Here is a 22,285-nt window from a genome sequence, read left to right as displayed (position 1 = left end):
AATGTATTACCTACTATATGGAGCAGTATGGTGGAACTCAATTTCGAATATGGATATTATTGGATATTACTGAAAACACAATTGTGACTATAATGCCGTCAACATATTAGGCCATTTTTTAGTTTTTAATAACCTTTTTAACAATTTTGTGAGCACCTACTGTAGACAAGAGCTCCACCAAGTACACCTCCTCTGTGGGACTGGGATTGCATGTATTTAATTTATTACTTTTTATTTGATATTGTTATGTATATATTTTTTATTGATTTGCACCTAAATATTGTAAGTATTTATTATAACGTTATTCCATACTACGTGTCCATTAAGTTGTTTTATTTAACCACAGTTTTTTTTTTTAACATTCACATTCAGTTGGTGATGTCTATACAGTGAGAAAGGGTTCGTGTCCCACGAAATGTCGCTGTCTTTCTACCTCTCATATGGACTCTCTTTCAGAGGTGGACTATCTGAACTGATAATTACATGGCAATAGCACAGCACTTTTTCATCTATGCACTTTCTATGGACTTCTATGGAATATTGGTTTTAAGATGTATTTTGCAAGCAATGAATTAAAATACATATGAAACTGAAAGTGGCCCGTGTCCTTAGTTGTTGAGGTATACAGTGGTAAATGTCATAGAAACATCCACCCAAGTGTATACCCCGACAGAGCCTCAGGCCTCATGCACACGACCGTTGTTGTGTCCGTTGTTCCGTTTTCCGTGATTTTCCGCGGACCCATTGACTTTCAATGGGTCCGTGGAAAACTCGGCTAATGCACTGTTTGTCATCCGCATCCTTGATCCGTGTTTCCAGTCCGTGAAAAAAATATGACCTGTCCTATTTTTTTCGCGGACCCATTCAAGTCAATGGGTCAGTGAAAAAACACGGAGGCACACAAGATTGTCATCCGCGTCCGTTTTTTTCCTATCATTTGCATGGCAAACTTGACTTAGATTTTTTTTCACTTTCCTTCATGTCTGGTGATCCTCCAAAAATAAAGGAAGACACACGGAAACAAAAACGGACACAGATCACGGAACAACGGAACTCCTTTTTGCGGACCGCAAAAAAATACTGTCGTGTGCATGAGGCCTTACTCCTCTGTATCTCCTGTGCAGTATGCAGGCATACAAGGCCGCTTCTCTGGACACCCCCATTCCCAGGATTTGCACAAATATCTGACGGGTCATGTTATGACTGTTGGATCTCCGATCCCATATTTATGACATATCTATTGACCCTTTATACGAAAACCCCTTTTTTCATGTAAACTTAGGTAATATTGGGAAATTGATAGATATTCTTATTGGTATCCCTCCCTATATAAGCCTAACATTTGGCACATCTTACAATTTCTCTCGTCACTTTTTCTAGACACTTTTCCTAAGTAAATGAACAGCGAAGACACGGAAAAGGATGCCAGAGAAGTGTAAAGTATCTGCTAGTAACGTGTGCATGTTTATTATGTACAATGGTAATATATAACATGGCTGAAGTAAATAGGTCCAGACACAGGACATGGCTGTACACAGCATGCAGTTAAATCATATACAGAATTGCAGCTACAATAGAGATTCGATACATTGTGTCGTCGTGTTATGTTCTTGCAGTTGTGGCTGGAGGACGAGGTGCCTGTGGTTTGCTGCTTGGAAGATTTATCGGGGTGGTGTGAATGTACTCAAGAAGAAATAAAGTGAGAGATCCAGCAAGTGCCGGTGACTTGAAGAGATCCATGTTCTCTAATGCACTGAGGTTCTCCACATATTCCATCTTCAGACACGAGGCATCTAGTGGTGGGCTCTATAGCTGAGGGCCCCTGCAATCCTTGGAGAGAATGGGGTACAATGCTTTGCAGTGCTTACGGATCTCTTCCGCTTTGGTTTCGAGCTTTCATTTTTCCATCACACTATACACTGCTCATTTCCAGGGGTTACAGGTATCTGCGCTGCAGCGGTAGCCAGGATGGGATATGCTGCGCATGTGTGCCTAAGCTCGCTCCCGGTGTTCCAGCCGCCAGAGTAGCCGGGACTTTTTCCTAGATTGCAGGGCGGTCGTTACCATGGAAACGACCAGTGTATAATGTAAAGGAAAAATGATTCCAGCCAGCAAAGGAAGCAATATGGACAATCACAATACATTAGTAAGTGGCTTGTATTAACTTTCTCTACATGATAAAGGCCATTTGATGAAGTGAGACAATTCCTTTTAGGGGTACCCGCACTCCACGCATATTATGCATGGATTTTTGTGCAGCAAAACGGCAATGTAATACAATACCAGCTAAGCAGATACGATTTTAAAAATCTCATCTATACTGTGTAGAAATTTTCTGCATGTAAACTGACCTGTGCAGCGGATCCACAGCAGATCAATTATTTGTGCAAAAGCGATGCATGTGGGGCGAATCAACAAGATCTACATCAAAATCCGCATTTAACACGTGTGGATTTTTATGTGAATTAGTTGCGGAAATGTGGCAAATTTGTATCAAACACGCTGCTATGTAATGAACTTGCTGCGGGTCTTCCATCTGTGGACAGAAAATCCACAGCGGATTAGAATACCAGCAGAGTGAATGAGATTAGTAGAAATCTCATCCACGGGCTGCGTAAACCTTCATTGCTGAATTTGACCTGCGACGTCTATCATTATGTAAATTTCTGTTGCAGAATTGTTGTGGATTTTTCGCAGATTTTATCCTTCACTTCAGGGCGGATGTGAAAACCAATCCAACCCCTTTTCTGCATCTAATCTGCACGCAAATCCGCATCAAAATCTGCCCGATACGATTAGATGCAGAAATAAATCTGCAGTAAATCCGATGTGTGGACATATCCTAAAGGGGTTTTCCAAGATTTTTTTTTAAATTGCTACATTGCAGGAACCTGTATAAAATAAATTACATAACTTACCCTTTGTACGTCCTGCCTCCTCCATCGCTGCTGTCCATGTTGCAATCACATGATGTTGACTGATGCAGCCAATCAGTGGCCTCATGTGCATGAATGGCACATTACCGCTGAGGCCAGTGATTGGCTGCAGCGGTCAAGTGAATGATCAATGTGACTCCATTGTTGCAGGATCAGAGTGGCGGTGCACAAGTGGTGGGACATTTAATGGATGAGAAATTTTTAATTTTTTTATCTTTTGGAATTTTATAATGTACAGGTTTGCAATAATAAAATAAAAAAATCTTGGAAAACCCCTTTAATGTCTGATAGTTAGGGGTCCCAGTGGTGGCATCCTGATCTATCGGAAAACTGAAGTTCTGACTTGCTCCCTGTGCCTTTTAGCCCGGAGGAAAAGGTGGTGGAGGGAGCTGGTTGCACTCGGGTGGCGCTATGCTCAGTGAGTTCCGCGCTCAGTCCAGCCCCTGGTACAGAATCCCCAGATACTATTCTTCTTAAATGAGTACATGCAGTTTGATATACAGTAGTATAGAGACAGCCATAACCCTTGTGTACAGTAACAGAAACTGGTGACAACAATAAAAGCCAATTACATTTTTGCTGCCATTGTGGTGTAACAGTGCAGTGACACGAGCAATTATTCACATACATAACATAGAATAAAAATCTTCAGGTATTCTGACAATTTGGATTTGGCCCCCCATCCCCCTTCTTATGCCGTAGTCCAAGAAAGCTGCATATTTTCATCAACATGAGATCCACAATTTCTTCCTCTTCTGACGGCTGTAATAAAGGTACAATATATTAGAATTGTATGACACCTGTAATCAGTGATGAGCGGCAGTGGCAATATTCGAATTTGCAAATATTTGGGAGAATATTTGTCATATATTCGCAAATTCGAGAATTCGTGATCTCCACTCATTATTTTCTTGATTGTGAAAACCGGCAATCAGAAAATTTGTGATAAAAATTTGCGATACGAAAATTTGCGATCAACACTACTCCTAAAGTCAAAGATATTGCAGCCTTCTCATTGGCCCACAAGCAAGAAGCAGTGAGGGATCATGGGTACTGATGAAAACAAATCTAGGATATTCGCGATTACGGAGATATAGCACTATATTCCAGATATTCACGAATTCTCGAAGTGCCAATATTCACGACAAAAATTTGTGATTAGAATATTCGCGATCAACACTACTTGTAATAAAGGTATAATATAATTGTATGACTTCTGTAGTAAAGGTATAAGATTATTACAGGAGTCATACAATTATCTTATACCTTTATTACAGGAGTCATACAATTAAGTTATAATATAATTGTACGACTCCTGTAATAAAGGTATAATATAATTGCATGACTCCTGTAATAAAGGTATAATACAATTGTATGACTCCTGTAATAAAAGGTATAAGATAATTGTATGATTCCTGTAATAAAGTTATAATATAATTGTATGACTCCTGTAATAAAGTTATAATATAATTGTATGACTCCTGTAATAAAGGTATAACATACCTTTATTACATATATTTTTAAGTTTTTTTCCAGGGCCACTTTAAGTTCCCAGTGTGCCCTTGGGAGGCACTAGATTTTTTTGATTCCACTGATGGTAATGTAGAAAAGGTTGCTATACTGTGTCCCCAGTAGCACCACCTGCTTGTCCACGTGAGCTCCCAATGTGACCCTTTCACGCGTCTCACTGACATGCAGGAACATCCCTTGAACATCAATATGGAAATAATATGTAAGTATAATACAAGCGCTTGCTGTGTTGAGTGAGTTGCATACAGGCGACCTATAGATATAAGAGGCTGTTACACCTGCAGGCACACTGGAGACCACGACTTATCTCTCACCGGCCTTGGATGTCTATTTAAAACCTTAAGGTATTTATGCAGTGTAGATAAAATGCTGGTTCAGATGGTCAGACCATTGACATGTGAAGAGACCTCTGGTTCTTACATACATACATACGTGTTAAAGGAACACTCTGGGCAGACATATACTGTGTTATGCATTGTGCAGGGCCTGAGGGGGGGGGAGCTTGGATTCTGCCTTTGGTGTCCTGTGTCATGCTTCGCCCCCCTGCACCAGTTTTGCCTGTAGTTTTCCTTTTCATCATGTTTTCCATGTTCCCAAATGTATATAGCGTCAACATGTTATTGTAGTTTTAAAAATATTGTCTGAAGAAGATCATAGGACCATGGAATATGTGCCATATGATATTCCATGTAGTCCTCACTTTAAAGGACTTGTCCGAGTTTTTGATATTGATGACCTATACTTAGGATTGATGGCCTATCAGATCGGCGGAGGTCCGACTCCAGACTCCCTCGCCGATCAGCTGTTTAAAGAGACCGGTGAGCGCTGCTGCCTTGTTGCAGCTCACCAAGCACAGTGCCATACATTGTATAGTGGTCGGGTTTGGTATTGCAGCTCAGCCCATTCACGTAAATGCCAATGAGTTGCGCCTAGGTTATGTGACCAATGATCAGTAGCTGCAAGGACCCTAACGCTGGGTTCAGACCTGAGCGTTCTGAAAGGAGCGCTCTGTATGCGCGATTGTACCGGCGTTTGCAATCGCGCATACAGTGACAAGCGAACGCCCATTGTCGCGCGTTCCCGAAAGTCTATGTACGGGAACGCGCGACAAGACACCCCAAAGAAGCTCATGTACTTCTTGGGGCGTGGGGCGTTTTACAGCGCGATCGTACACGCTGTAAAACGCCCAGGTGAGAACCATTCCCATAGGGAATCATTGGTTTCTCCTTGTTGAGCGTTTTACAGCGCGTAGGAACGCGCTGTAAAACGCTCAGGTGTGAACCCAGCCTCACTGGAGTGCTGCTGTCTCTTCAAACAGCTGATTGTCGGGAGTGCTGGCAGTCGGACCCCCTACTGATCAGATGTTGATGGCCTATCCTGACGATAGGTCATCAGTCTTAAAAACTCGGGAAACCCCTTTAATTTTGTTATACCATCACTAACCTGGTGATCCTTTTGTTCTTCGCTGAATGCCACCAAAATAACCGAAATAAAGAGATTCAGTACCACAAAGGTCATGAAAATAATACTTGATCCAACCAGGAAAGAGCCCAAAACTGGATTATAATCCAACACCTGTGAAGGAAGAGACATAGGGTTATCATGAAACTGATATATAGTGAGCAGTCCCTCACATGGACTGTGGGCTTCACCCTTGCTGCTGAAAATTTAGGATAAAATCATTAACTGAACCACTAAGGCTGGGTTCAAACCTGAGCGTTTTACAGCGCGTTCCTACGCGCTGTAAAACGCTCAACAAGGAGAAACCAATGATTCCCTATGGGAATGGTTCACACTTGGGCGTTTTACAGCGCTGTAAAACGCCCGACGCTCCAAAAAGTACATGAGCGACTTTTGGGGCGTTTGTGGCCATAGGACACTGTAGTGAATCACACAAACGCGCGTCAAACGCGCGTTTAATATTACAAAAACGCGCATAAAAATGCGCGTCAAAAACGCGCGTTTGCGCAACGCTCAAGTGTGAACCCAGCCTAAATGCCCAAGTAATATACATTGTTCCATAATTTAATATTTTTTTTTTTTACTTAAGGGGGACCTGTCACCGGGATTTTGTGTATAGAGCTGAGGACATGGGCTGCTAGATGGCCGCTAGCACATCCGCAATACCCAGTCCCCATAGCTCTGTGTGCTTTTATTGTATATATATATATATATATATATATATATATATATATATATATAAATGAGGCTACTAACATTTCCGGAGCCCACTGTGAAGGAGCCCAGCACCACCCCCCATCCTCCGAATCTTCTCCTTGCTCCCCGACATCACAAAGATAGAGCGCCGTAATCTTGCGATGCGCGAGCTAGCGCATGCACAATGCCGGCATAGTGTTCCTTCCCTGTGCTGGCATCAGCCTCAGGGAACAAACTGTGCATGCGCTAGCTCGCGCATCGCGAGATTACGGCGCTCTAGCTTCGTGACGTTGGGGAGCAAGCAGGAGATTCAGAGGACGCTCCCGCTCCGTACAGTATTAAAACAAAGTTTTAGCAGCAAGGAGAAGCTGCGCTCGGCTGAGCGCTTCTGACCCCTCGTTCTAGCGATTGGTGGGGGTCTCGGAGTTCAGATTCCTGCCGATCAACACTTCTGATATGTCCCTATGACATATCAAAAATTTAAAAAAACTGTAGTTAGGCTACTTTCACACTTGCGTTCGGAGCGGATCAGTCTGGTGTCTGCACAGACGGATCCGCTCCTATAATGCAGATGATGGGATCCGTTCAGAACGGATCCGTCTGCAGTATATTTCAGAAAAAATTCTAAGTGTGAAAGTTAGTCAGACGGATCCGTCCAGACTTTACATTGAAAGTCAATGGGGGACGGATCCGTTTGAAATTGAGCCATATTGTGTCAACTTCAAACGGATCCGTCCCCATTGACTTACATTGTAAGTCTGGACGGATCCGTTTGCCTCCGCACGGCCAAGCGGACACCCGAACGCTGCAAGCAGCGTTCAGGTGTCCGCCTGCTGAGCGGAGCGGAGGCCAAACGCTGCCAGACTGAGGCATTCTGAGCGGATCCGCATCCACTCAGAATGCATTAGGGCTCTACGGATCCGTTCGGGGCCGCTTGTGAGAGCCTTCAAACGGAACTCACAAGCGGACACCCGAACGCTAGTGTGAAACAAGCCTTACTCTTAAAACAGTGCCATGCTGGTCCACTACCATATTTATTTAAAGGAGTACTCTACTGAATGCAAGCTCTCAATGAGTCAAACAGGACAAAGTACAATTGCTAAGTGGCTGAGGTCTTCTAATCCTGCTCTCGGCTAAGGGTCCATGTGGACGGGCCGATCTCAGCCCAGAATGATAATATAAGAGGTAGATTGACAGTCATTTAAAGGGACTTCTAAGGCCATTTTACTTGAAACGATTATCAAAATCAGTTTGTCAGCTGATGAGATCTTTTATGTAGCCACAAACATAATCGTTTGCTGGCATCACATCTCCTGGTTTAAATGGGATTTACTATCGACAATATAGAAACTGTATGGGGGGACGAACAATCGTAGTAAGGATCGTTTACTTCCCCCAATGCAGTTTTCATCGGCCAGAGTTAAGGTCCATTAAACCAGTGCAGATTGACATGTTAGGCCTCATGCACACGGCTGTGCTGTTATTTGCGGTCCGCAAACCGCGGATCCGCAAAAAACGGAAGCCGCCTGTGTTGCCTTCGGCAATTTGCGGAACAGAACGGGCACTGGCAATATAAATGCCTATTCTTGTCCGCAAAGCGCGGACAAGAATAGGACATATTATATTTTTTGAACGGGGCCGCGGAACGGAGCCACAGATGCGGACAGGACACGGAGTGCTGTCCGCATCTTTTGCGGCCCCATTGAAGTGAATGGGTCCACATCCGAGCCGCCAAAACGGCATGAGGCCTTACACTGCTGATCAGTGTTCGTTAAGGCCCCGCATTGGGCCGTGTAAAAGGACCCTAAAATGGGCTGATGCAAACTGAAAGAGGGATGAATGATCGTCAGTATGATTGTTCGTCCCCATCCAGTTATTCTTATATTATCAGCAGCACATCCCCTGTTTAAATGGGGAGGCGAGCAATTTTAAGTCTGCATAAAATATCCTGGTTTTCACTGAGCAATGACTTGGAATGAGCGTTCTTCTGAATGCTCATTTACATGTGATAAGGCCTCAAGGTTGGGGCACCAAAGGTAAAGATATCTCCCTCTACTTTTGAGGGTTGAAGTTCCATTTAAATTCCATGTAATACTGAAAACGTAACCCCTATGAGAGTGGTCTTTTCCCTCTTGGGTGGTCGTTGAGACTATGACTATAGGGTTTTATGGAGCTTCTGCATATCATAAGAGCAGCAGTTCAGGAAGGCAGGTCTCTGCAGTTACCAGGCACCGCTCTGCACAATGTGAATCACCCTCTTTTTATTGCTGTTTGCTCCATTCACGTCTGTCTGCAGCAGTGAACTATGTCTGACAATACCTCCTCGTAATTGAAGATTCCCAGCTGAAGGCTGACCATAGTCTTTGCAGAGTCGAACACAGTCTTGTAAGAGTTCAGCTTCCACCCGAATATCAAATTACACTGCAACCATCGGAAATAGGGCAATATTAGAACAAGATTACTTAGCATTTTTCCACATATACAGAACAGTAAAGGGTCACTGAGTTTTCATAAAAGAGAACTCCGTGCAGGACAACATCTGCATGGAGTTTGTATGTTCTCCCCGTGTTTGTGTGGGTTTCCTCCGGGTTCTCCGGTTTCCTCCCACACTCCAAAGACACACAGATAGGGAGCTTAGATTGTGAGCCCCATTGGGGACAGTTAGACGCTAACGTCTGCAAAGCACTGCGGAATATGTCAGCGCTATATATAAGTGCGTATAATATAAATTCTTTTTGGCGTAGAAAGGTCGCAAATCCACCAGATTTCCTGCTTTTCAATGCATTTGCGACTTTTCTAATTGCAATCTGCATTTTATGCTTCCCTGGCCAAGTCTATGAAAGGGGGTTTGACGAGAGAGGAGTGAGGGAGGGATTTAATCATTCTTTTCGCCAGATACTGACATAAATGACTACTGAAATCTACAGCAGCTCCTATAAATATCTGATTTGAGGGGTCGGACCTCTGGGACACGACTGATCATGAGAATGGGGGTCCAGTCTCCAGATATAGACGGTGCACGTGTGCTGCCGCTTCATTCACCCTCTATAGGACGGCTGGAAATGGCAGAATTCTGTACTGGGCTTTCTCCTGCAGTCCCATCCGCTGCCTACAGGGACCCCCTTTCTGGTGATCGTGGGGGTCCCGGCAGTCAGATCCCCTCCTGTCCAGTGGATAGGGGATATGTTGCATTGTAGGAAAACTCCTTTAAGGACTTTTTCATGAATCATGATCAATTTTGTTCGTTCCGACCCCTTTAAATAAAACCATGACAACGGCAGTGATGGAGGACGGAGGCACTCACAGCGATGGAATAGGCCAGAAACATTACAAGAATGACAGTAATGAATCCGGAGATGTCTCCCCAGGCTCGGCGTAATGTTGCTGTGATCATATTAAGTTTTGGGTTCAGCCTCATGAGATGCCACAGTTTAATGGTTGAGAGAAGGACTAGGAAGGCGATGAGGTAGCCCAAGGCAGCGTCCGCTGCTGCAGTTTCATTAAAACTTACAAACCTAGAAATAAAAGGATATAAAAAGAGAAAACTATTTCATTACACGTCCACTAGAAATATGGGCGCAGGGACCCTACATGCAGTTATTTCACCAGAGAGGAAAACTCTATTTTGTAGCTTGAACGAATGAAAGAGTAATGTCCACGAATGTCTGCACCACGAAGGACGCATTCACATCACCTTCTAGGCTACTTTCACACCGTCATGGATCCGTCATGGAGCAGCAAAAATGCTTCCGTCATAATAATACAACCGTCTGCATCCGTTATGAACCAATGGGGGACGTATCCGTTTTCTTTTGTGTTCAAGACATTGTGTGTCATGACGGATCCGTCTTGCTCTGCACCACATCGCGGGCAGAAAAACACTACTAGCAGCGTTATTCTGTCCACGATGGGAACGCAACCAAACTGAATGGAATGCATTCTGGCGCACTCCGTTTCATTCAGTACAGTTTTGTCCCCATTGACAATGAATGGGTACAAACTGGAAGCCTCCCCCCCCCCCCCCCCGCTATTGAGACCCTATGAAGGATCTCAATAGCGGAAAGGGAAAGCGCAGATGTGAAAGTAGCCTTAGCTTTCCGTTCTTCTGATCCGTCAGAGAGACAGAAGAAAAAAAAAAAAAGGATCCTGTTGCATCAGTTGTCATCCGTTTGAGCCATTTCCATCTGAGATCCGTTTTTTTAGAAAGGAAAAAAACAGTACTCTATGCAGGACTTTTTTTTACGTCTAAAAAAACGGATCTCAGACGGAAATGGCTCAAACGGATGACAACTGATGCAACAGGATCCTTTTTTTTCTTCTCTCTCTTCTTCTGATGGTTTAGAAAAACGAAAAGCTAAACAGTGATGTGAACGCAGCCTAAGTGCAATGTGCCATCACTCTGACTTCAGCACTTTATTATACTTTAGTTAAAGGGTTTTTTGCACCCGGCACGATGCCCAGAGCCATAATAGAGTCCCCATAGACGATGGATCAGCAACCTTTGGCATTTCAGCTGCTGTGAAACTACAACTCCCAGCATGCATACTTACTTGGCTGTTATTGTAACTCCCATAGGTGGATTCTGGGAGTTGTAGTTTCAGAACAGCTGGAGTGCCGCAGGTTGCTGATACCCGACATAGACTTCTGTGGGGCTGCATATTGTACATACTCTCACACAAAAAAGTATGAAAGGGGATCTCCTTGAACAATTAAAGGGGTTGTCCAGGGCTGGAAAAGGAAGGCTACTTTCATCCAAAAACAGCACCACCCTTGTCCACAGGTTGGGAGACCGCTCATCCCCATTTACTCCAATGTAGCTGAGCTGCAGTACCAGCCACAACCTATGGACAGGTGTGGGGAAGGTTTTGGAATAGAGCAGCCATTTTTTCTAATCCCGGAGAACCCCTTTAAAGTCATCTCACAACAGTGGCCTTTTCAGCTTATTTCATGTATGTTGTTGCTTAGGCTCCGTTCTCCACTGCGGCTGCTAGATCCAGCAGGCTGTTCCGGATTCTACCATTGATTCTGCTGCAGGATGCCAATGGCTATTATGGCATCCGGCGGTGAGCCGGCCGCATTCTGGCATAATTGCCGGGTTCCGGCCGGACAAATCTGCTGCATGCAGTGTTTATTATCCAGCCAACAGCTGCCATTTATGTCGGAACAGGTTGCGGGAAAAGCCTGCTGGATTTCAGCTGCTACTATGAACGCACCCTTACATTTTCCGAATTGGCGCTTTTTGGCGGTACAATGTAGTGTGGCACTCGTGTCTCGGGGAGGTTTAGGCATGAGGGACCAGTGCTGGGCAAGGGTCTCCTGCTTGTGGCTTAGAGACAACATGAGAAACAAGAGTCCCATCCATTTCACAGGAGGTTTTCATCAGTCGCAGGTTGGGAATCCTGTAATGACGTCACAAGGAATGTGTTGGCACAGAGGCACTGCGCCCTGGCATTCTCTGGGCCAGAGTATGCCGTATTAAAGGGGTTATGCAGTGTAGGGTACGCTCTGCTGCACCCTACACTGCATCCTGTAACTCTCTTGTGTACTGCTTGTGCTGCAGCAGCTAGGCGCTGAGAATGGTTTTTTTACCATTTAATACCCCGTCCTGTTCTGTGATCGCCTCATTTGCTAGTTAAAAGTGGATTAAGCAACTTGCTGCAGAGTTGGCTCAAAGTCCATTCTCCGAACCGCTGGACACTAATCCCAGCAAATCTTTTATGGAAACTAATCTGCCCTGTGCTCTGCGAGGCCTACACGCCACATTTCATTACAAAGCATTCCATGGTAAGCTGGGTCATGACATCTCCAATTTACTCGTCCTTGTGGTCCTGGTAGTGGTGGATATCTCTGTTTCCAAGAATGGTCCTTTTCACAAAGACAGATAGGGCGCTCCAGCTGAGTAGAATTATCGCCAACTCCAGCAGGTTCCACTTGCTCCGAAAATATCCCCATTTCAGCGTTTTCATAAGCTTCCCCTGTAAAGTATGCACGTGATAATGTTATTTAAGGCTCCATTCACACGTCCGCAAATGGGTCCGCTTCCATTCCGCAATTTTGCGGAACGGGTGCGGACCCATTCATTCTCTATGGGGACGGAATGGATGCGGACAGCACACAGTGTGCTGTCTGCATCCGCAATTGCGGAGTGCGGCCCCGATCTTCGGGTCCGCAGCTCCGCAAAAGATAGAGCATGTCCTATTCTTGTCCGCAGCTTGCAGACAAGAATAGGCATTTCTATAGGGGTGCCGGGCTGGTGCGTTGCGGACCCGCAATTAGCGGGTCCGCAACACATCACGGACGTGTAAATCGAGCCTAAAAGAGGGTTTTTCCAAGATTTTTGAGTTGACAACATACCCACTGGATAGGTTATCAGTATCTAATCGGTGGGGGTCCGATACCCGAGACGGTTTCGGTGCTCGCAGTAGCGCTGCAGCCTTCTCCAGCTTTCCTTAAGCCTCATGACATCACGTTCATTGGTCACATGACCGAGGCGCAGCTCATCCCCATAGAAGTGAATGGGGCTAAACACGACACCAAGGATAGCCGCTATACAATGTACGGCGCTGTGCTTGGTGAGCGGAGAGGAGGCTGTGGCACTACTGTGAGCACCGGTGCCTTCTCACAGGTGATCGGTGGGCAGACCTCCACCGATCCGTTCAAAAATCCCTGAAAACTCCTTTGATAGTTAGGGACTGGGAATTGTTTTTAGGCCTCAATACTTCTCATTCTCACATTGTTTTTCCTTCCAGACATGTAGCTAAAGCAGGCCATAGCTGTTGACCAAATGCCTGCTCAGCTGACAGCTACCTCTCCCAGCTGCCCCATACACATGCACGCTTGGCTGAGTGTGCGTGTATTCTAAATAGGGAGAAAGCTGCTGCCAGACACCTCTGTTGCTGGCTTATCTGTTACAGAACAAAGGGATTGGAAATGTTGAAATCCAACTGCCTGATCCTTATCTCCACCCAAATTAGATGGTTGGCTGGTCGAGCAGAAATTGTTGGGTTTAGGCCAACATGCATCTGCAAGGCCGGCTTAATTAGGATCTGTCATCAGGTTTACGCTGCCCTATCCGCCAGTGCCATGACTGGTGACAGAGACCCTGATTCAAACATAGGGTCACTTAAAGGGGTTGTCCCATCAGAGGTTAAGCAAACAGGGTAGCTTACTGTGCTATTTGCACAGCTTCTATTCATTGCTATAGGAATTAAGGAAACGGAAGGCCAGCCTTAAAAGGCCAAGATGGGACAACCCATTTAATTGACCCTACGTTTGAAAGAGGGTCTCTGTCACCAGTTGTGGCACTGTTGGATAGGGTAGCGTAAAGCTGGTGACAGATTCCTATGATGCTGGCCATACACATTAGAAGCATGTTGGATTCCCCATCAAATAATAATTCTGGAGCATCTTTTAATAGAGTTATTAATACTAGACTCCATGTTATGCCATTCCTCAGTTATTCCTACACATTTATTTATAGGTGTCACCAGGTGGGGGTGTCACTGCATGGTCTGATATAGTCCAGTAACTCTCCTACTGATAGGACTGACTGGACTGTGTCAGACCGTGCAGTGACACAACCCCCAACTAGTAGGAATAACTGAGGAATGGCACAACATAGAGTCATGTGAAACGATGGTCTAGAATTGTTATAGCACAGAGAATAAAATATTTCATAAAGCAGACATGTCAGGAGTGGTCTCTGATGAAAGGCTATGGACGCCTTCTCAGTTGTATTGCTTAATTCCTTTTAAATAAAAATTAAGCAATATTACAAATAATCTTCATTAAAACTATCCTTATATTGTGCTTATATAGTTATGTGTCTCAATGGTAACAGACTACAAATAAACCCTGTGTAGTCTGATCCTGCAGTCATAGTTTCTTTCATTTGCCCTCAACAGTCCTCACCTTCGAGGAGCATGTCTACAGGGTGGGGAAGGCTAGCCTAACGTCTATGTGAATTCAATGTTACATTCGTTTTCGAGAATGATGTGAATAATATAGACATCTGAGCTGGGACTGTAACCAAACTGCCATACCTGGACCACCATGTAGTAAATCACAAAGAGAAAATACATCACTTCGGCTGCCACAACAAAGATATGTAAGCCATCAGTGTACGGATACAAGCGGATGCTCTGCAGATCTGCGTGAGTCTGGAAAGTGCCTTAAAGATAAGGATCAGAAGATGACATACTGCTGATATTCTCTTGTTCCAACATTCCCGTAGTTGCTGATGAATATTTTATAATAAGTTATCATCATCCTACCTAATGCATTCGTCTCGAACATCAGGCTGACGAGGCAGAAGAGGTTGACGTTGGCGTTGTAAATGGTAAACTCCACAAAAACTGCCCTGGTGTAAGTGTCCAGCCAGACATTGTTAAAGAGATACTGCAGAATCCTAGAAGATACGATCATTAAAATATTAATGTCAGGCAGTGGCACAATCTGTGGTGGTTGTAGTACCTTAGAGCAGAGTAGGTTCCTTTCAAGTCAACATCTGCTTGAAAGGAAGATGACAGATTTGGCGTGCTGAGTGTCAATAGATTCCTTAAACTTACCTAGAGGCAGTAGTTCGATCACCACCTAGATCCACCATGTAGCCCCCTCCACGGTATGTGGTCAGCCGACCCCAAGTTGGGTGGCTTCTAAGCTTGGACTGGCTCCTGTAGCTCCATGCAGAGGTTGCATCAGATGAATTGCTCAAAGCAGAGATATTCCACTGTTCGCTATAATGCTCCATATCTTCTGCGTCCAGAGAATAAGGAGCTCGACAGTCTTCAATTGTGGTTTGTAGGACGCGAGCTACAAGGCAAGAGTCCTTCTTGACCCGAACTTGTCGGATTCTGGCACTGCCAACCAGTTTTGAGTTGCCATCTGTTACAAAGCCTGTATCATAGCACACAGATATTAAGTTGGTTGCCTGGTTTATTTTCAACTACAATTATTGTTATTTTTAATGAGTGGCGAGAGTTCCCCTCTCTATCGGCCAGAGTGACGAGTAGAAACATATGTCTCATGTTCTGGAAGACCGGGGTGTCAAAAAACATATGGTGCCTTGCTTTCAATGGCACCATGCTGACAGTTTCCCCGAACAGATTAAAATGACTGATGGAGGTCCTAGGAGCAGGTCACCCTTGTGATCAGCTTGTCCTCAGGGGACATTAGGTATATCTCATGAGATCATGCTAGGCCACCAGCTCTGATGCTATGAAAACATAGGCGTCCCCTGTACACGTGCTAAAATAACAAAAAATAAGCCATGCTTACCTCTCTTCTCTCTGCCACTTCCAGCACGGCACTCTGACCTCCCCACTGCTCGTTATTTTCCTCGCATTTTCCACGCAGGGTTGGACTGGCCCAGCAAAGTACCAGAGGACCCTCCCATGGGCACAGCCTTAGTGGTCTAAGTTCATGGGCCAAGCCAAAGGTCTAAACTAGGAGAAAAGCACCATTTGGAGCTGCCTTTGGAGCTAATCACTTACCATGGCGATCTGTTTCTTTGATTCAAAATCTATTAGACTTTATTGATAATACAGAGGTTGAGACCCAGGTAACATCGGTCCGACACTGCACACAGGTCACCACTGCAGCCAATCACTGGCCACGTCCCATGTGTACTGCTGAGATCACAACTTGGAACTTCACTGCTGCAGCCAGGATGATGATGTCAGCAGTGGGGGGAAGTAGCACAGTGCAGGAAGCCGCAAGAGATAAAGGGGTAAGTATCACTTTGTTATTTTAGCACATGTACAGGGTAAAAGCTTGTTCACACGACTGTGCCGTTTTTTACGGTCCGCAAATTTCAGATCCGCAAAAAACGGATGCCGCCCGTGTGTCTTCCGCAATTTGCGGAACGGAACAGGAGGCCCATTATAGAAATGCCTATTCTTGTCCGCAAAAAAATTCTGCGGGGCCACGGAACGGAGCAACAGATGCGGACAGCACACAGAGTGCTGTCTGCATCTTTTGCAGACCCATTGAAATGAATGGTTCCGTATGTGGAACGCAGAAAACGGCTCGTATACGGAGCGCAAAATACGTTCGTGTGAACGAGTCTGAGTTTTTATATAATGCAGACAGGTACTCTTCAACTACTGTCATAAGGACTACAACTGATATCATGGCTTCATGGTCAAAATGGCTGTTTTCAAAAAAAAATTAGGGCATGTTTAATGAATACTGTCGATCTGGTCTTCTGCTCGGCACCCCTGATCTATTCTACAGCACCAGAGGACTGTAGGAGATCATTTGTTATAAGATGTACTGTCTGCATTGTCATGAATACCAGCTGTAGGCAGAGGGATGTACAGTATATTAAATGACCAAACAACCATGCATTGTACCAACCTGGATAAGTTCCAAATAAATTACTGATCAAGGTGGTGTTTGCCCAGGTAAAGAAATTTTGGTAGCTACAAACTTTCTCCAGTCCACCAGCGAAGCTATTTTCTATGTGTTTATTGAGGTAGTATGAGTTTGGATCTCTCTGCCCATACGCAACTAGAAGAAGCATCCATAGAAATCCCAAGTACGCTGCAAGACAGAAGTCACCAGACTGCATCATGATTCTATACATAAATTAATGTAAAATTACAGGTTTTTGTTACATTTTAATCAAGTGTTTTGTTTTCAGCTACGATCAAATGAGTGTAATAGGCACGTCTACTAAACGAGTCTAAGGCTGGAGATTCAGTGATGGCACCAGTCACATTGACTATTTCACAGTTGGCAGCTACATGCAAAAAGGTATCTCCCAAGGAAGAGAACCATCTTGCTAGCACCACCTCTTGGAAGTGGCTACCTACGAGTCAAAATCCAACAAGCCTTAGGCTTTGACAAGGGGATATAGCCAGATATCCATCCATAGACATCTGTTTCGGGGTGCTTGCCCCTCATCTGTATGGAGTAGGATTCTGGCTGTCTCTGTTTGATGCCTTGAAGGCTTAGGCAGGGTGCCGAATCTCCTTCAAGAAACCAATCCTGTATGGAGACTTACTGGAAGTACTCCAGAATATGGAGACTCATTGGAAACAAATATGCAAGAGGTATCTCCCAAGGAAGAGAACCATCTAGCTATCGCCATCTCTTTGAAGTGGCTCTGTATAATCCTCCATACCCTGGAGTACTTACAGTAGGCCTACACACAAGACTGGTCTCTTTAAGGAGATGTGGCACCATTCCTAAACCACCTACTCCATACAGATGAGGGGCAAGCACCCCTAAACATCACCCTGCCTAAAGCATTGGCAGCTTGTAGGAGAAGCCGCTAACTTATGTTATTCTAAGGGGGCATAGACTCTTAATGAACGATCAGGACCTGACATTTTGATTTAAAGAGGACCTGTCATCGTCTTAGTATATACTTGCATTCTCCATGTAATAAAAATTATGGAGCATCTATTCTTATGACTTCTTCTACTATTCTTGCTAGAAGTTTATGGATATAGGTACAGATGGGTGTTACCAGTGTCTTTGCACAGTCTGACACTATCAGCGCTGCCAGTGTCAGACTGCGCAGGGACACTCCCCCAGCCGGTAACTCCCATCTGTACCTTTATCCATAAACTTCTGGCAGGAATAAGAGATACATAGCACAATCTAGACTCATAAGAGTAGATTCCCCAGAATTGTTATTACACGGGGAATGCAAGTCGTTACTAAGACAGACATGTTAGGAGAGGGGACGGGTCCTCTTTAAATACACAGATGAAGTTTGGGATGATCACAGTGTCATATAGAGACGATAATCTTCCCAGGGTGCAGGGGAAAAAAAACATTATATCTGCTGTAATTAGGAAAAAAAAAGGGGCATTTTAGTGACATACTGTAAAAATTCTGAGTTCTTAAACCATGAAATAAGTAGATTAAATCAAAGTTGTTATAAAGAAAAACACCACAGTACATTATGTTGGGACGTCCATATTTCATATACTGGTTTGGCATGGGCTGTATACTAGACCTCCTACCCTAATATAATATATTGGGCAAAAAAGGGAGGCAATATGCCGATGTTAGTTTGGCTTTTTCTGGGTGGCCACACGAGCGGCTTTTATAGAATAAAATCCAGTGCACAAGGCGACAGGAGATGAAGAGGCATGGGGCTTTCCTACAGACGGTCAGACAGTGGCAGCATATCATATCCTGGTGATAATTCACCGATGTCTGTAGTGAGTATGCACATGGAGTGCCAGGTATTCTGGATGGCAATGATGAAATCTTACCCAGTATTTCCCGTATTAAAGCAAACACCTTTTGCTCCTTTATATGGATGCTCCTCATTCTTGAGACATCAGTAGGAGGAGGCGGCTGGTATATCTTACTGTCTCTGGGAGAGTCTAGCAGAAGGTTTGGATCTCCTGTGGGCGTAGAAATTATTCTTATCGGTAAATTATATTTACATCTCCTTTCTGATTATTGACACCGTAGCCAAAAGGAAAAAAAGTTACAACCTATGTTTTATATTGCATATTTATAGATTTTGTATTGCATTAAAGAGTCACGGTACTTTCCCACAATTTCATTTCATTCAATAAAGAATGGTGTACATTTCTAAATAACTTCAGTAATTTCTAAAAATTCTAAATAACTTCATTAATAAAATCTGCCTGCATCCACCTGAAGAAAGCTGTAACGTCATGGCCACTAGGGGGTCTCACTTCCACCTAATTTGCAATCCAGTGCCTGTTGTCAGGCAAGATCCATGCCTGGTCACAGAGACTCAGAAGGCGAGAGGAAGTGGCGGCGGCATGTCAGAGCTAGCTGACATCCTGAGCTTGATTAAAAAAAAACTTCTTCTGAAAATTATAGCAGCTTCCTGCCTCTCTGTAAGTGTGATCCCCCCTCCTTATCTGTTCTGTGAGCTCCTGAGTTGAAAACTAAAATAGTGGGAAGTAAGGGAAAGTATGTCACAGCAGTACAGTGCTAGCAGATTCCACAAAAGGGATACACCTCATGCTTGTGAGAGAAATGCATCTAGCTGTGCAGCTGAAACAGGGAATAATATGGCTGAAATAGACACTAGGGAAGCCCAGAAAAGAACTATTCCTTCACAGTTCTGATTGTACAAAGAAGCACAGACACTATGCAAACATTTTTTTTAAACTCAGGTACGCTTCATGGACTGGATCATGCATGGACAACACTTCTCACAACTGGGGGTTTGCTATATGATATCCAGCCTAGGAAATCTGCTATAGGCTAAACAGCCTGGACTGCAGGCTGCTACCTTTCTCCAATGTTCCCCTCTCAGAAGACAGATTTGTGCTGTTGATGTACTTAGCTCACAGAGGATTGTCTAGACCAGGGGTGCACAACATGCGGCCCAGGGGCCACATGCGGCCCTCAATATTATTCTGTGTGGAACCTCAACCATCTGGTGACAGACATGTATGTCTATGTCTTGTGGCTGCTCACATGCATTTTTCATGTATTCTCCCATTAAATGGGAGTCCTGGAAGTGTAACCAGACATTTATGGTATATACTGTATGTATAATGTTGTGGACATTTTATTAGGATGTGTATTTAATATATTGTGTATTGTCACCATGTCTCTCAGTGTCAGGGTAAACCATTGGAGTGGATATCTTCCCGTGTATGTCCTGTCACAGCTGCTGGGCGCAGAGGTCTCCGTCGGCGAATGGTCCATGTGCTAAGCACTGGGCTGTGGGCCGGAGGAGACGATGTGTTCAGCAGAGCAGTGTTTTGTTGGCTGATGTATGGACGCCGGCTAGGGCCCCCACGCAAGATGCAGATTTATTGGCTTGGCGTGGATGCATTTGTTAAGAGAACAATATATGAAAGGAACGTGCGTTTGTTGTCTCTAGTGCGCCTGATCAGCCGCTGGAGATAATGACGTTGCCCTGTAAATAAACATGCATGAGGATCATAGTAACTTTATCTGGCATTGATCACTGAGCAAGGCTGGATAAAGGTAACTCCAGTGGTAATGGTAGATTATTGCATACATGTGTTTGTTGGCTAGGGTATTCTAACTTGTCTTCCTATGTCATCACTTCCTGCATCCTTGTTATGGGCCAGCCCCTTTTACACCTTTTGTGAGTAAATAAAAGTGAACAGACGGGTGGGGCAGTTGCTCAGCAAGAATTTAACATGAAAACACCTTTGGCTGACTGCGGTTGAGATTTTTACCTTTCCTTACATAAAGACATTGGAGAGCAGATTACAACAGATAATATTTCTACAACAATAATATGCAATAAATACAGTATATCAGTTGGTAATACCCCTTTAACTTTTATTTTCGGCCCTTGGGATTCTTTCAGTCTAAGGCCTCATGCACACGACAGTATTTTTTCACGGTCCGCAAAACAGGGTTCCGTTGTTCCGTGATCCGTGTCCGTTTTTTCTTCCGTGATTTTTGGAGGATCACCAGACATGAAGGAAAGTTAAAAAAAAAAGTCGTTTTGGTGTCCGCCTGGCCGTGCGGAGCCAAACGGATCCGACCTGACTTACAATGCAAGTCAATGGGGACGGATCCGTTTGACGTTGACACAATATGGTGCAATTGCAAACGGATCCGTCCCCCTGTAACTTTCAATGTAAAGTCAGGAGTCTCTATCGGAGTTTTCTCCAATACAATGGTATATTTTAACTTGAAGCGTCCCCATCACCATGGGAACGCCTCTAATCACCATGGGAACGCCTCTATGTTTTAAATTCATTGGTGGCCAGTGCGGCCCCCTCCCTCCCTCCCCAGTATTAAATTCATTGGTGGCCAGTGCGGCCCCCCTCCCTCCCCTGTATTAAATTCATTGGTGGCCAGTGCGGCCCCCCCCCGGCCCCCCTCCCCTTTATTAAATTCATTGGTGGCCAGTGCGGCCTCCCCCCCCCCCCCCATCATTGGTGGCAGTGGAGAGTTCCGATCGGAGTCCCAGTTTAATCGCTGGGGCTCCGATCGGTAACCATGGCAACCAGGACGATACTGCAGTCCTGGTTGCCATGGTTACTTAGCAATTTTAGAAGCATTATACTTACCTGCGCTGTCTGTGACCGGCCGGGCGCTCCTCCTACTGGTAAGTGAAAGGTCTGTGCGGCGCATTGCTTATAGCACAGACCTGTCACTTACCAGTAGGAGGAGCGCCAGGCCGATCACAGACAGCGCAGGTAAGTATAATGCTTCTAAAATTGCTAAGTAACCATGGCAACCAAGACTCCGATCGGAACTCTCCGCTGCCACCAATGATGGGGGGGCCGCACTGGCCACCCATGAATTTAATACAGGGGAGGGGGGGCCGCACTGGCCACCAATGAATTTAATACGGGGGAGGGGGGCTGGGGGGGCAGCACTGGCCACCAATGAATTTAATACAGAGGAGGGAGGGAGGGGGGCCGCACGGGTCACCAATGAATTCAAAACTGGGGAGGGAGGGGGGTCTGCCCCCTCCTGCCTGGCAGCACCTGATCTCTTACAGGGGGCTATGATACACACAAATAACCCCTCAGGTGCGGCACCTGAGGGGTTAATTGTGCGGATCACAGCCCCCTGTAAGAGATCAGGTGCTGCCAGGCAGCAGGGGGCAGTCATGTACATAGTTCTTAGTATATTCTAACTTGAAGCGTCCCCATCACTATGGGAACGCCTCTGTGTTAGAATATACTGTCGGATCTGAGTTTTCACGAAGTGAAAACTCA

General features: G+C 44.9%; 1 protein-coding gene across 1 annotated transcript in view; it reads right to left on the bottom strand.

Annotated features, from left to right (window-relative positions):
* Positions 1–3,584: 3,584 nt before the first annotated feature.
* PKD1L2 (polycystin 1 like 2) overlaps positions 3,585–22,285 on the bottom strand; it is a 99,301-nt gene continuing 80,600 nt past the window's right edge. The window contains exons 35-44 of the mRNA XM_044269298.1: positions 18,854–18,988; positions 16,980–17,165; positions 15,191–15,518; positions 14,897–15,030; positions 14,666–14,793; positions 12,438–12,598; positions 9,928–10,138; positions 8,943–9,044; positions 5,900–6,041; positions 3,585–3,688 (exon numbers count right to left, since the gene is read on the bottom strand). Of these exons, the coding sequence (XP_044125233.1) occupies positions 3,585–3,688; positions 5,900–6,041; positions 8,943–9,044; positions 9,928–10,138; positions 12,438–12,598; positions 14,666–14,793; positions 14,897–15,030; positions 15,191–15,518; positions 16,980–17,165; positions 18,854–18,988 (1,631 nt within the window). The remainder of the gene's footprint in view (positions 3,689–5,899; positions 6,042–8,942; positions 9,045–9,927; positions 10,139–12,437; positions 12,599–14,665; positions 14,794–14,896; positions 15,031–15,190; positions 15,519–16,979; positions 17,166–18,853; positions 18,989–22,285) is intronic.

The sequence above is a fragment of the Bufo gargarizans genome, chromosome 10 (genome assembly GCF_014858855.1).
Source record: "Bufo gargarizans isolate SCDJY-AF-19 chromosome 10, ASM1485885v1, whole genome shotgun sequence".
NCBI classification, from domain to species: domain Eukaryota; kingdom Metazoa; phylum Chordata; class Amphibia; order Anura; family Bufonidae; genus Bufo; species Bufo gargarizans.
Note: the sequence above shows the minus strand (reverse complement) of the source record. Positions and strands in the feature narration are given on the sequence as shown.